This window comes from Entelurus aequoreus, linkage group LG20 (genome assembly GCF_033978785.1).
Source record: "Entelurus aequoreus isolate RoL-2023_Sb linkage group LG20, RoL_Eaeq_v1.1, whole genome shotgun sequence".
Lineage (NCBI taxonomy): Eukaryota > Metazoa > Chordata > Actinopteri > Syngnathiformes > Syngnathidae > Entelurus > Entelurus aequoreus.
In genome coordinates this window covers 37,148,060-37,163,055 of record NC_084750.1, presented here as the reverse complement: position 1 = coordinate 37,163,055, position 14,996 = coordinate 37,148,060, and the positions used below count along the sequence as shown (strand labels likewise).

Below are 14,996 nucleotides of genomic sequence, written 5' to 3'. Positions count from 1 at the left end.
GAATGACCCCTTGTACGTCATAAATTGTATGTCAGCAAAAAGGGTTGACATCGGTCTGATTAAAGTAGATGCGTTTTATCATTAAGAAGAACATGGTGAACTGGAACCTGACAGACGGGTTGTTGACATTGGCGGGACTGACTTAAGCAGGTTCCACTGTAGTGCTCATATTATTTCATTAGATTCATCTGTTTCTTTGACTGGTTGAAGTTTATTTCAAACATGTACACAGTTTCAATATTTTACATATTTTAACTTTTTTTTCTTTACATGTCCGAGAAGGAGTAGAAAGAAGCAAGTTTTTTAAACTGTTTTCCCTAAAATACGCATTGAGGCTATAAAATGTGTTTTATCTTATTACTCTTACCATCGGACAAACTAATAAAAAGATTAGTCATTTACTAAAATAATCTAAAGCTGCAGCCATAGATATCTCAATAAAGTTGGGCGGTGAGAGATGAAAAAACATTTTTAAAGTCAAACATTTGAAAATTCCAACGTTTGATTCAATTTGCAGGTTTTTGGTGTTCCTGGACAACCACAAGCCCATCTATGTTGGCCTAACATTATTTCACCTCGTGTGCAGACCATGTAAGTTTGAGGATTTTTATTCTTGAGTATTTTAATCCCCTGAATTTATTAAACTGTTGTGTGTTTATTAAAAATTGTATTTTCTCTTGCATGTAAATTCAAACTACCTCTGGTTAAATTTAAAAATAATATCAGACAAATGTTTGTGTATATGATGTCATTATCATGCAAAACAAAATGACGTAAACCGTATCAGCAGGCATCCTCTGATATTTCAACCAAAGAGACAAGCGAGGATAAACCTAATTTGGTCAATGTGTGTTAATGATAATGGGGCAAAATGGAGTGCTGTACTCTGATAAAAGCAGCAGGGGCCAAGTAGCAATTAGTTTGTTGTTTAATTCAGTTAAATGACACCCATTGGAAGTAGGGGTGCAGTACACCCTTGCATTGCATGTGAGACATGTCCAGTTGCTGTCGACTAGGAATGTAACGATTAACAGTAAGTAAGCGGACAAATCTAAAGTCTGTACAGATTTTGGATTTGTAAAGTATGCTGGGGAGAAATAAGTAAGGATAATCAGCCCATCTGCACAAAATGCAGGAGAAATGACACATTGCTTGTTTCATTGGCCCCTGTTTCAAAAGCAGCTTAAATGAGCCTGAGGCTACCAACTGTATCCAGGAGGGGGAGGCCTTGAAGCTTGCACAGGGTTTCCGCGGGTCTTTAAAAAGCATTAAAAGTCTTTAAATGGATCCAGCAGAATTAAAACCTTAAATGTCATTAAAAAGCATTACATTTGATGTCCAGAGGCATTGAACAAAATGTAATACAATTCCAGGTCTGGGCTGATATTCAGTAGGTCAATGAATCGAACGATAATTGCAAACAAACTCAATAACTTTGCCGCCATCGATAAATTGCTACGCCTTTGTTTCTGGCTTTCAAACTGCATACAAGCGGTCTCACTTTGTGCATCGCTCTCAGCACCTGAGCTTGTTTATTTAACAGTGGAATTACATGAACAAAGTGAGACTTTTGTCAGTCATCCACAAACTTTGTTTCGATATGCGCAGTTGGGACCTGCTTGCAATTCTCTTCCACACATTTTCCTGTTTGTAGTAGTAGAAGCGACACTCACTTTAATGTTGTAGCCTCAAAACCATAGGAAGAGACTTTCACCAAGGTGGGCTGTGTGAACCCCGGAAAAATTAAATATGATATTTTTACATTATAATCTTAAGTTACTTTCTTCTCATGAAGGAGTGAACAGACTCATTGTGGTTCATTTGAGGTATATATAGTTTGTTTACACATGGTTGAATTGTTCTTAAATATGTATTATTTATTTTAATTGATTACTTAACATACAACAAACATTGAAAGTGCTCTTTCTGTAATAGTTATGTGTAAGACTAGATCTCATATGAGCAATTAATGTGAAGGAAAGTATTATCTACATGCACAAAAAGTGCAGTAACCTCTTATCGCCATGTGGTGCCATTATGCACAATTTTAATTTTTGTTTTTACAGGTAATTTTATGTTTCTGCCACATTACTTTTGTGTTGCCTTCATATCAATATTGGGTATCTACTTACTAAGTGTTCTTAAGTTCTTATCTACAATAATGTTTCTTCTGCAAACATTTTTGTGTTTTTGGTAAATAAAACTTTGTTACAAGTTATTTTTTAACATTTTGATCTTATTTAAAAATACCGTTATAATATTAACCGTGGTAAGGCATAATCATATAGCTACATTCCTATTTTGGGCTCATGGTGGGCTAACAAGAGTTTCCTGCACAAGAATCCCATTGAAAGCAAAGCGAAAGAGCGTGTGAGCTTTGGTCATCTAAATTGATATAGTTTTAGTTGACTAAATTACACAACATTCTAGTCAACTATTTAAGTCTCTTTTTTGGCCATTGGCACTTTTTAAATTGTTGATATAATTCTTGCATACATAGTATTTTATTTGGTTTTATCTTATTAATATCAGTTTAATTTTTAATTTTTATCCACGTTTCTATCTGTTTTATTTTAGGTGTTTTTTAGCAGTTTTTTTAAATTGTCTTTAGTTTCTGTTTTATTTATTGTCTTTTGATCCATTATTCTGGAAAGCACTTTTGTCAATTGTGGTTATTTTTAAAGTGGTCTACAAATACAGTTAAATTGGATTGGAACTAAAATTACAGTACATATAAAAAAACAGATTATTGTGCAAATTGTCACTTTTCTTTGCTTAACTTGTTGTTTTAGTGGTTATAATCGCTGTACACGGTGTCATGTTTTCTGAGGCCTCAAACGTGGAATGTGTCCACCAACCTCTCTTTCTCCCTGGCTTAGACCAGTCACCGAGTGCAACTAGTTAGTGTTGCGACTGTATAGTTTCACGGTAGAAAATCCAACAGCCCTACCTCACAAAGACAGTAATTCTGATTGGATGTCCTCCGTAACGCAACTTTTATGTGTGTTAAGTACAGCTCAATGTATATACCGTAATTTCCGGACTATAAGCCGCTACTTTTTCCCCTCGTTCTGGTCCCTGCGGCTTATACAAGGGTGCGGCTTATATACGGCCTGTTCTTCTCCGGCACCGACGAAGAGGATTTCGGTGGTTTTAGTACGCAGGAGGAAGACGATGACACAATGATTAAAGGCCTACTGAAATGATTTTTTTTTATTTAAACGGGAATAGCAGATCCATTCTATGTGTCATACTTGATCATTTCGCGATATTGCCATATTTTTGCTGAAAGGATTTAGTAGAGAAAATCGACGATAAAGTTTGCAACTTTTGCTCGCTGATAAAAAAAAAAGCCTTGCCTGTACCGGAAGTAGCGTGACGTCACAGGAGCTAGTATTCCTCACAATTCCCCGTTGTTTACAATGGAGCGAGAGAGATTCGGACCGAGAAAGTGATGATTACCCCATTAATTTGAGCGAGGATGAAAGATTCGTAGATGAGGAACGTTACAGGGAATGACTTGAGAGGCAGCGATGGACGTATCTTTTTTCGCTCTTTTTTGCAGCCTTCATTGTTCATTAAAAAAATTGCAAAAGATGTCCAGAATACTGTGGAATTATGAAATGAAAACAGAGCTTTTTGTATAGGATTCTACGGGGTACCATAACTTCCATTACTCGGACTTCGTCACGCGCATACGTCATCATACCGCGATGTTTTAAAATGTCACTTTATATGTTAACCCGGCCGTATTGGCATGTGTTGCAATGTTAAGATTTCATCATTGATATATAAACTATCAGACTGCGTGGTCGGTAGTAGTGGCTTTCAGTAGGCCTTTAAAGACTGACTTTTCATATACCGGTAGGCTGGTTATTTTGATAACGTACAGGCGAGCACTTTGTATTACTTTGCACCGTTGTATTATTTGTACTCTGCACGAATGCTGTTCGCCATGTCAAAGATGTGAAAGTTTGATTGAATGATTGAAAGATTTATAGTTAATAAATGGGACGCTTTGCGTTCCCAAACAGTCATCTCTGTCCCGACAATCCCCTCCGTGGTAGCAGGAACCCCTATATACTACGCTAATTACACATCAAAACCCTGCGGCTTATAGTCGGGTGCGGCTTATATATGGAGCAATCTGTATTTTCCCCTAAATTCAGCTGGTGCGGCTTATAGTCAGGTGCGGCTTATAGTCCGGAAATTACGGTATATAGAAAAAGATATATACACGTATTCGTTACACCCCTATTTGTTATCTCGTTTTTCGCCAGGGGAAAAAAGTCCATCCATCCATGCATTGTCCGCCGCTCATTCGAGTCCGGGTCGCGGGGGCAGCAGTCTAAGCAGAGATTCCCAGTTTTTTTCTGTCCCGGGCCATCTCCTATAGTTCTAAAGGGGGATACCGAGGCGTTCCCAGGCCAGCTGTGAGACATGGACCCTCCAACGTGTCCTAGGTCTGCCCTGAGGTCTCCTCCTGGCAGGACATGCCCGAAACACCTCACCAGGGAGGCCTCCGTAGTAGATGCCCGAGCCATCTCAGATAGCTCCTCTCTATGTGACTGAGCAGCAGCTCTACTCTTGAGTCTCTCCCGGATGACCGAGCTCCTCACCCTATCTCTGAGGGTGATCCCAGACATCCTGCGGAGGAAACTAATTTCTGCCGCTTGTATTCCAGACTTTGTCCTTTCGGTCATTACCCAAAGCTCGTGACCATAGGTGAGGGTGGGTACATAGACTGACATGTAAATCGAGAGTTTCGCCTTCTGGCTTAGTTCCTTCTTCACCGCAACAGACCGGTGCAGTGACTACATCACTGCAGACGCCGCACCAATCCGTCTGTCAATCTCACGTTCTATTCTTCCCTCACTTGTGAACAAGACCCCGAGATACTTGAACTCCTCCACTTGAGGCAAAACTTCACTCCCGACCGGAGGTGTGCAGTCCACCCTTTTCCGACTGAGAACCAGGGCCTCAGATTTGGAGGTGCCTATCCTCATCCCAGCAGGTTCACACTCGGCTGCAAACTGCCCCAGTGAATGCTGAAGGTCCCAGCCCGATGAAGCCAGCAGGACCACATCATCTGCAAAAAGCAGGGATGTGATCCTCTGGCCACCAAACTGGAAACCCTCCACCCCCTGACTGCGCCTAGAAATTATTTCCATATAGATAATGAACAGGACCGGTGAAAAAGGGCAGCCATGGTGGAGTTCAACGTCCACTGGGAACATGTCTGACTTATTACCGGCAATGCGAACCAGACTCCTGCTCCGCTTGTACAGGGACCGTATGGTAGGGGTGTAACGGTACATGTATTTGTATTGAACCGTTTCGGTACGGGGGATTCGGTTCGGTTCGGAGGTGTACCGAACAAGTTTCCACACTAACATATTAAGCTAAGCTAAAGTCTTAACAGGCTGCTCCGCTTCCTTCTGCCTGTTTCTGTCAGTACACAGCACCCAGCATTGTCCCACCCACACAACCATCTGATTGGTTACATACAGAGCGATAACAGCCAATCAGCAGTGCGTATTCAGAGCGGTAACAGCCAATCAGCAGTGCGTATTCAGAGCGCATGTAGTCAGTGCTTGGCGTTTAGCAGGTAAGCATCAGGCAGCGGACTCTCCCCAAATTATAATAAACACCTCACTTTATATACTCTGGACCTAGACGTTGAGTCCGCAAAATACATGGCGGACAATAACTGATAGTCTGCTTTGCCAGTCCAAAAGCATTCTATGTTTTCCGTAGTCTTCCCTCGACGGTCAGGTAATACAAAGCACACGCTACCTTTTTATCACATCCATGGAAGCTTGCATTCTTGTTGACTCTCCTTCGACAAATGGACGAAGTTTTTCGCTATGTAGAATCACAGCTGACATTCGAAAGTTGTCTTGCCGTCTGAGAAGTGTTGTATCCCAAATAGCTGCAATCGCTTTCACTTAAGATTTTCATGTGTGATTTCCACAAGTGTCTGTACATGTATAAGTCTGGTTGACTCGCCTCCATATTTCCAGTGCTTAGCTCCGAGTTACGAAACCGCTTTGTTATGAAGCTGGCTGTGGCGCGTTCTTTCTGACGTCACTTCCTCTCCGAACTCAGTTTGTAAACGATCATTAAGTCCATACAAAGCTAAGAGCCGGAGATTCAAGAAATACACGGTGCACTTACCCGTGTAAAAAATTGTCCAAGGAGGGGAACCATAAACGATAGTTTAGTGTGGCTGAAACGGGGCTTAGGCTAAATAATTATTTGTTTAAGGGGTTAGTGTAGACATAGCCTAAGAAGTGTGATCCTTCAATAATTGAAACACACCCATCCGGGGTGGTGGTCGCCCTTTTCAAGAAGAAGGACCACCACCCCAATCCAGAGGTACCGCCCCAGACCTCCACACTATGTTGAAGAGACGTGTCAGCCACGACGGTCCCACAACATCCATCGCTTTGAAGTATTCTGGGCGAATCTCACTCATCCTCTCCTGGGGCCTTGCCACTGGGAAGTTTTTTTGATTACCTCAGCAACTTCGGCTCCAGTGATGGACATGTCCGCGTTTGTGACCTCAAACTCTGTCTCCTTTGTCGTCACTTAAAGAATTATTGAAGTTATTTGATAACGTTGCTGCTCAATTTGAAGATAAGAAGTTACTGCCTTCTTTGTTAATTCACACCACAAGTTTTAAAAGTAAAACTTGATTTTATTGGCATTCTTGTAAGGCTGAAACGACGCGTCGACGTAGTTGACGTCATCGGTTACGTAAATACGTCGACGCCGTTTTTGTGCGTCGCATATTTACGTCACACTACCGTCATGGCGAAGCGCAAAGCAGACGATCGCAGCAGACGATGCGAGCGGTGCGAGCGAGGGGGAAAAATCACGCCAAAAGTCGTCAAAAGTGTGGGAGTATTTCAATAAACGGCCTAATAATGTTGTTGTATGCACACTGTGTCGAGCGGAAATGGCCTATCATAGCAGCACAACGGCTATGAACGAACATTTGAAAAGAAAACCAACTAGTCAATCGTCCGCGCGAGTATACGTTGTCATCATTACACAAAAACATGAATGTGTCATTTGTATCTGCTAGGGGTGTAACGGTACGTGTTTTGTATTGAACCGTTTCGGTATGGGGCTTTCGGTTCGGTACGGGGGTGTACCGAACGAGTTTCTAAGCTAAAGCTAAAGTGTTAACAAGCTGCTTTGCTCCTCTGCCTCTGTCTCAGCACGCAGCATTGTCCCACCCACACAACCATCTGATTGGTACACACAAAGCATTATCAGCCAATCAGCAGTGCGTATTCAGAGCGCATGTAGTCAGCGCTTCAGCGTGAAGCAGATAGGTGTTTAGCAGGTGAGCATCAGGCAGCGGACTCTCCCCAAATGATAATAAACACCTCCCAGTCAACTACTAGTAACATCACTATGAGCCCGTTGACCTTCTAGGAATATAAACTGCAGCTCAGCTCACTCGCAGTCCTGGCTTGAGGTGAAGGCTAATTACCTCTCAGTTCCAGCCACATCGACCCCTTCTGAGCGCCTATTTTCAGCTGCTGGGAATATTGTAAACAAGAAAAGAACCAGAGCATGTAGGCATGCTAACCTTTCTTCATTACAACTGTTAGACACTCACTGGAATGAGTAGAATTGGTTATTGTGTACTGTGTTGGACTGGATGTTTATTTTGCACATTTTAAAAGCAATACTTAATGTTTACAGTGCTCCAGAATATTTAGATTGGCACTTTTTTGTATTGGATGTTTATCTTTATTTTTGCACATTTTAGCAAATAAGCAATACTTTCACTTTTGTTGAAATGTTTACACTGTTGTTACAGAATATTTCGTTTGGCACTTTTTTGTATTGGATGTTTATCTTTATTTTTGCACATTTTAAAGCAAAATAAGCAATACTTTTACTTTTGAAATGCTTATACTATTGCAGAATATTAAGATTTGCACTGGATGTTGACTTTTATATTTGCACATTAAAAAGCAAATAAGCTACTTTTAATTTTGTTAAATGTTAAAAGTTTTAAATGTTTACATTGTTACAGAATATTTAGTCATGTTGTTGTCGATGTTGACTGAGTGGCCATACTTCTTTTTTTTTGTAAATAAAAGCCATGCCATGGCCTATATTTATTTTTTCATCTTCATTTTGAATAAAAAAATAATCGGTAAAAGGAAAAATAATCTATAGATTAATCGAAAAAAATAATCTATAGATTAACCGATTAATCGAAAAAAATAATCTATAGATTAATCGATAGAAAAATAATCGTTAGCTGCAGCCTTACATTCTTGCCAACTTGTGGTGGACCCAGTGTGACACATGCATACTTAAATACACCATTTCTATCCCCCATCAGTACCAGAACCTGTAGAGGACATCCAGGACGAAGCTCACAGAAGTTTTATGGCTCAATACTTAAGGGATTGGCCTTACCCTCATCTAACCCAGTACAAGCCTGGCCAGACTGCCTCTGTGGAGTTTAATGACGAGTATCACAAGTGCAAGGTGGAGCTGGTGGACTCCAGCTTGATACAGGTGTTGTTTAAGGTTAGTTCTGCCTTTATACTGACATTGTTTTCTGCTATCTGTACTGTTTTTTTCCCTAAGTTATTTAGATGCCCTTTTGTTCTTCTGTCATTGCCTTAGTTTGATCAGCACAAAGAGTGGATTCACCGTGGCTCCATACGGCTAGAACATATGCCAAGATTTTTGGAACTGAGGAGAAGAGAAGCAGACGCCGGTGAAGACTGAATGACTGCTCTGGACAATACCTTTTTATCCATACTTTTATATTGCTACTTTTCTCTTCAGTAATTGTACAAATGATAGATTGTCACTTTTCAAAAGCCCCCTGGTAGGTGCCAGAAGACTTCCGAGAGAGTTTCAGCAACATCATAAAATCCAAAGGAAGACACTTTTCAAACCTGCTCAACTAATTTTTGTTAAAAGGCTATTTGTTTCCAGCCCCCCACGTCCCCGAGAGGGACAAGCAGTAGAAAATGGATGGATGATTTGTAATCTCTACGGCGAGAGAATCGACAGCGAATTTCAGAAAATGCTGTAGAAAATTAGTTTCAAGTAGTAGCCTCCAGCCTTCCACACTTCTCACTAGGCCAATTAATGGGTGTCTTTCTATCGTTTAGCTAAAACTCTTGCTCTATTGTACATGCAACTATTACTAAAAATGTGTATATAATCTGTCAAGCAGCTGTATCTTATACAGGCAACCATCTGTTATTTTACATCAAACGGAGCCAACCAAGATTACCATTTGAGGAAATTGCACCATGCATACATGTGTACATGCAGTCAAGCCCCAAATGATTCACAACCTGGCAGATTTTGACTTGAAGATACTTTTATTCAACCGGCAGTGTATTTTATCCGTCAAAGTCAATGGGTATAACCTAACCTGATCGGTTACCCGACATTTCCCCTTGTTTTTGTAACCTGTCGCCCAGAAGAGCAGAGTAATACTGGTCTGAAAGTGCAGAAGTAACTCCAACGACTTCATTAATTTCCTCAAATTTAACTACATGCTCTAAATCAATTCTAATTGTTATTCATCAATAACATATTTAAATAATGATTTAGAGATGTATTTATTTCATTGTGTCCCATTTGACCCTCCATAGAACACGGGTTCCTGGTTCAATTTCTTAAATTGATGAAATCCAACTATCTTAACAGAAACGATATCCTCTGAAGTTCTGTGCAGCTTTAGAGGCTTTTTTTCTGGGAAATAATGGTGGAATTCAGGATTGTATGACATTCTACTTTGGTGTGTTATAGTTAGTCCTTGTTTCATCCTGTCGTCTAATGCCTACAGACTTTTTTTCAAATGATAGTGGTTCAAAGCAAAACCGTTAATATGGAATGAACTGATATTTAAGAATGTTAAGTGGAACGCTGTATCAGGACATTACACTTTTGCCCTGTCAGTTATGTTTCACAGCTTATCATGGTTATATTTTCCACTTTTCATAGGATCCGGTTTTCAACAAAAAAATGTCGCCAAAAGTTTGCTCCGGTTTTCGTTTATCGTCTCGGTTATCATACGGACAAACAGCCACACAAACTAGTTTGTTTGCCTAACATTTGGTGGAATCGAGTGCCGTAATCAAAGTGCTTGGCGTTGACTTATTCTTGCCATGTTAATAATACATTGCTTGACTTCAGCTTTATTTGTGACCTGTCTTTACAAAACATGTCTGTTGGCCTCCTCTTCACTTCCCACCTGAAAGTCATTCTCTCTTTTAGCCGTCGCCCCACTATGACATTATCCCTGATTGACTCTGTAATTCTTTTGCTAACAAACGACACATTTGACCGCAATATAAGCCCCCATGGGGCCAAAAAGAGTTGCAAGTGCCACCAGCACTTTGCTGAAAGGTGAGAAACACGGTCGCATTTCAAAAAAGACCATGTAGCAAAGTACAACCATTGCGTCCCTCACTCTTCGCTTACCGCTGTTTTTGTTAACTAGTCTTCAATAAAGTTATAAGTGATGTTTCGTGTTCATTTATCTATTTCATTTGTCAATTATTTGTATTTCACATTGTTTTCTGCATTTGTATTATTTCCTATTGAAAATATTATTCGGTTTTCTTTCGATTTGGCCTTTGTCGGACCAAATTACTAACGAAAACCGAGGTACCAGTGTAATTGTACTTCTTGCAAGAGTGTAAAAATATGAGTGCAGCATTTATGCTGTGATAAAGGTCAGTGCATCTTCATATAATGTAGATGAATGGATTTTTCACAAAAAAACTGTACAAAATACAGCAGATAAATAAAAACTTCTGGGTATAATGTATGTCCTAAAGTTATTTGTACCTTTGAAAGGCATCTGGTGTATGTATCCTTTAGTAGTGTTCGTTATTCCCTAAGATAAAACAGTTGTATGCAAGTTTTGCTTTCAGATGCTTGATCCTACTCAATAGGAATTACATGGTAAGCTACTTTTTCTCACAGAACTTAGTCAGCAAAAAATGTGTTTAGCGAGAGGAAGCCAGGTTAAACTACAAAGAAATTTAAATTACAGTATTTAATTGCGATTAATCCCATTTTGTTCGTAGTTAATCGCAGATAGACGGTGATTTTTAATAACTATACTTGAGACAGATCACTTAGTTTTATGCAAATGTTTATTAAAAGTTTTTAAGAGCTCACCACAAACTGGACACGCTCTTTCAGTCACGCAAGCGCTTCAAAAAAATAGTTCCGTTAAAGTAAACCATAGTGTTAACTTGTGATCAGACTTGTGGACTACATACAGTAACCGACAACGGGGCTTTTAGTGGTGTTTTCCAGTTACATAGTGGAATACACTATTTAACTAAGAATATACTGTATTTAACATTTTCTTAATTGGCATATAAACCATAAATAGGCCTACGACCTTCCTCGAAACTCCTCTTTTAAAGGGGCAAAGTCCTCCCAGGTACATTTGTTCTACTGTAGAAGTGTCAAAGTTGTTTTCACTGAGGGCCACATCGCAGTTATGTTTGGCCCCGGAGGGCCGATTCTAACAGTGAATACTATTGTTACACCATTTTTTAATGCATTTTATTAGTAGATTTTGAAAACTAAAATGTAAAAAAATATGGTAATTTGCAATAGTTTCACCTCCAAATTTAGAGTATTTTACTGTAAATGGAAAAACAGTACTGATGTTTTTATGGTAAAAAAAAAAAAAAAAAGTCAGCTCAGTTGCCAGAATTTTACTGCAATATTTACATTTGTTTTTTTTACTGTAAATAAAAAAAACTGCAATTTTTCAGTAACTTTGGCACCTGAGCTGCCAGTTTCTCAAATCAACAACTGTAGATTTTTCGGTGTATTACTGTAAATGCCAAAACGGCACCACAGTTTATTACAGTAAAAAAAGTCCTGTTTTTTGGGCACCACAGTTTATTACAGTAAAAAAAAAAAAAAAAATTCATTTAGAGAAAAATGCTGTAAAAACCACAGTAAATTTCACAATTTACAATGAAATCTATTGCTACTCTTACATTGCACAATCTGATTGATAACTTGCTTTGAAATCATTATTATTATTTATTTCTATTTAAAAAATGGTTTGAATGTTTGATAATATATTTTTGCAAAATTAGACAATATTTAAGTTAGCATAATTTGCAATTCCATTGGGGTACATATATATTTTTTCTCCCAAAATAGAAATAAAGAATACATCTAGTCAGAAAAGTTACAGTACTTTTTTGATACATAGTATTTCCAAGCTTTCGAGGGCCAAATAAAATGAAGTGCCGGGCCACATTTTGGACAATTCCATGCTCCCAACCTTGTGGGAACAGTTTGTAGCGGGCCCCTTCCTCTTCCAACAGGACTGTGCACCAGTGCACAAAGCAAGGTCCATAAAGACATGGATGACAGAGTCTGGTGTGGATGAACTTGACTGGCCTGCACAGAGTCCTGACCTGAACCCCATAGAACAGTGGTGCCCAACCACCGGTCCGCGGACCGATCGGTACCGGGCCGCACAATTAAGTAATTTAAAAAAAAAGAATGTTTTTATTTTTTATTAAATCAACATAAAAAACACAATATATACATTATAGATCAATACAGTCTGCAGGGATACAGTCCATAAGCACACATGATTGTATTTCTTTAAAAAGGAAAAAAAAAAAAAGGAACCGATACACGTACTGTGTCGCACTGATGCCTCCTCTGTGCCATGTGAGCGGGTCTTTTCTACAGCCGGAGAAATAATAACTAAGAAGAGATATCGTCTAAAATGTAATACGTTGGAAAAACTTTTTTTTTAAAATAAAAATGTGTAAAAAAAACAAAAAACAAATTCCCAGTCCACAAGCATCCTCATTCACAACACGTTCTCTTAGATTTCCATGTTATACATGTTCACATTATTTATTGACTGTATCTAAAAAAGATAAAAATATATTTTTATTTAAATGAAGATATGAAATAATTCTAGATGAAATTCAATGACTTGGTTTATATTATTGTATATACTAGGTCAGAAAATCAGTGTCAGTTGAGTCGGTCCATAGGTTGCCTGTAGGGATTTTTAATGTCCAGCAGATGTCAGTATTTAGCTTCATGACGCCTCATCAACCCATCACTACTAATTATTAAACAATCCCGGACAAAGCAAAAACGTGTCTCACTAGTTGGAAGGCTTCACAGTTCTGAGCACTTCCCGCAGGTAACCGTACATACCACTTCTCGCCAGCAACAGACGCTGTTGCAACACTTCATTCATAATTTAATCAAGCATAATGAACGTCTGTTTCTACACCGTTACATATATGTGTGTGTATATGTATATATATGTATAAAATACATTAGTAAAATAACCAAAACAATCAAGTTTGAAATGTTATTTATGTATGTTTATTTACTATTTAAATATAATTCCCAAATATGATTATACAGAGGGAAAATAACAATTTATTGCAAAAAAAACTTTTTTTTGGAGCAATCACTTTACCCACCTTGTAGTTCGGTCATACGGACGCAGGCGGCAGCACTGAGTATCGCGGTGTGAAGCACACGACGAAGAAGAAGAACACACTACCTGTAGTGCATTAGATCCTGATGAGGTGAGCCTTCTTTGAGCATTTTTACGATGAAGAACTCTACGAAAAGTTGGTTCATGAAGGAAATACGGGTGTGATTTTAATGTTATATTTTTTTTTATATCACCAACGGTAGCTTTAATAGTGTCACCGCCCGTTTTCGGACTGGATGTGGTACGTACTTTGGGAATTCCCACATGTTCGAATAACGGCTTTTGATTGATTGAAACTTGTATTGGTAGATTGCACAGTACAGTACATATTCCGTACAATTGACCACTAAATGGTAACACCCGAATAAGTTTTTCAACTTGTTTTAAGTCGGGGTCTAGGTTATTTAATTCATGGTATAACATGGCAATGACTTTTTGAAACTGGCGTGTTGTTTAATTTTGATTGAACATATCTAGGACTTTCGCTGAAAGCCTTTTAAAAAAGCATGTCGAGGATTTGTTAACAAGAACTCTGGTTGGAACAGATATTTTGACTACACTTGAGAATATAAACAAAACCTGATCCACGCCCACAAAAATCCGTGTACTGTAAACGTCTTATTCCAAGTGCAAAGTCTGAAGGCTTGTTAGTATTTGCCAACGTCAAAGAAACACAGACGTTTCGTATGTACGTGACAAAACAATTCAAATATGACCTGGAAAAACATTTCCAATGGTACTGTGATTGCCCAAATATTACGGGTGCTACGCATTTTTGAATTCAAAGAATCCGTCACTTTTTTGTCTTGAATTATCCATTGAGACAATAAAGAAATGCCGTCCATCCATCCATTTTCTTTCGCTTATCCGAGGTCGGGTCGCGGGGGCAGCAGCCTAAGCAGAGAAGCACAGACTTTTCTCTCCCCAGCCACTTCGTCCAGCTCCTCCCGGGGGATCCCGAGGCGTTCCAAGGCCAGCCGGGAGACATAGTCTTCCCAATGTGTCCTGGGTCTTCCCCCGTGGCCTCCTGCCGGTCGGACGTGCCCTAAACACCTGACCAGATGCCTGAACCACCTCAGGGTCTTGTTCACGAGTGAGCGAAGAGTGGATCGTGAGATCGACTGGCGGATAGTTCCGGCGTCTTCAGTAATGCGGACGCTGTATCGATCCGTTGTGGTGAAGAAGGAGCTGAGCCAGAAGGCAAAGCTCTCAATTCACCGGTCGATCTACGTTCCCATCCTCACCTATGGTCACAAGCTTTGGGTTATGACCGAAAGGACAAGATCACGGGTACAAGCGGCCGAAATGAGTTTCCTCCGCCGGGTGGCGGGGCTCTCCCTTAGAGATAGGGTGACAAGCTCTGTCATCCGGGAGGAGCTCAAAGTAAAGCCGCTGCTCCTCCACATCGAGAGGAGCCAGATGATGTGGTTGTTACCTATATTTTGGAAAACATAACTCCCTTATTATTTGTCATAAATGC

At 39.6% G+C, this 14,996-nt stretch overlaps 2 protein-coding genes across 6 annotated transcripts in view; both read left to right on the top strand.

The window, feature by feature from the left end:
• The window catches only part of LOC133636245 (histone-lysine N-methyltransferase SETDB1-B-like), a 28,148-nt gene extending 17,623 nt beyond the window's left edge, over positions 1-10,525 (top strand). For both annotated transcript variants that reach the window (XM_062030054.1, XM_062030053.1), the window contains exons 6-8: positions 518-591; positions 8,372-8,562; positions 8,662-10,525. In XM_062030054.1, the coding sequence (XP_061886038.1) occupies positions 518-591; positions 8,372-8,562; positions 8,662-8,766 (370 nt within the window). In that variant the 3' untranslated portion in view covers positions 8,767-10,525. The remainder of the gene's footprint in view (positions 1-517; positions 592-8,371; positions 8,563-8,661) is intronic.
• A 2,963-nt stretch (positions 10,526-13,488) lies between these two features.
• The window catches only part of setdb1a (SET domain bifurcated histone lysine methyltransferase 1a), a 28,078-nt gene continuing 26,570 nt past the window's right edge, over positions 13,489-14,996 (top strand). For 2 of the 4 annotated variants that reach the window (XM_062030051.1, XM_062030049.1), the window contains exon 1: positions 13,614-13,757. Coding sequence is in view for 2 of the 4 variants with exons in the window: in XM_062030049.1 (XP_061886033.1) it covers positions 13,753-13,757 (5 nt within the window). In the remaining 2 variants the exon portion in view is untranslated. The other 2 variants (XM_062030052.1, XM_062030050.1) reach the window with 2 other exon arrangements.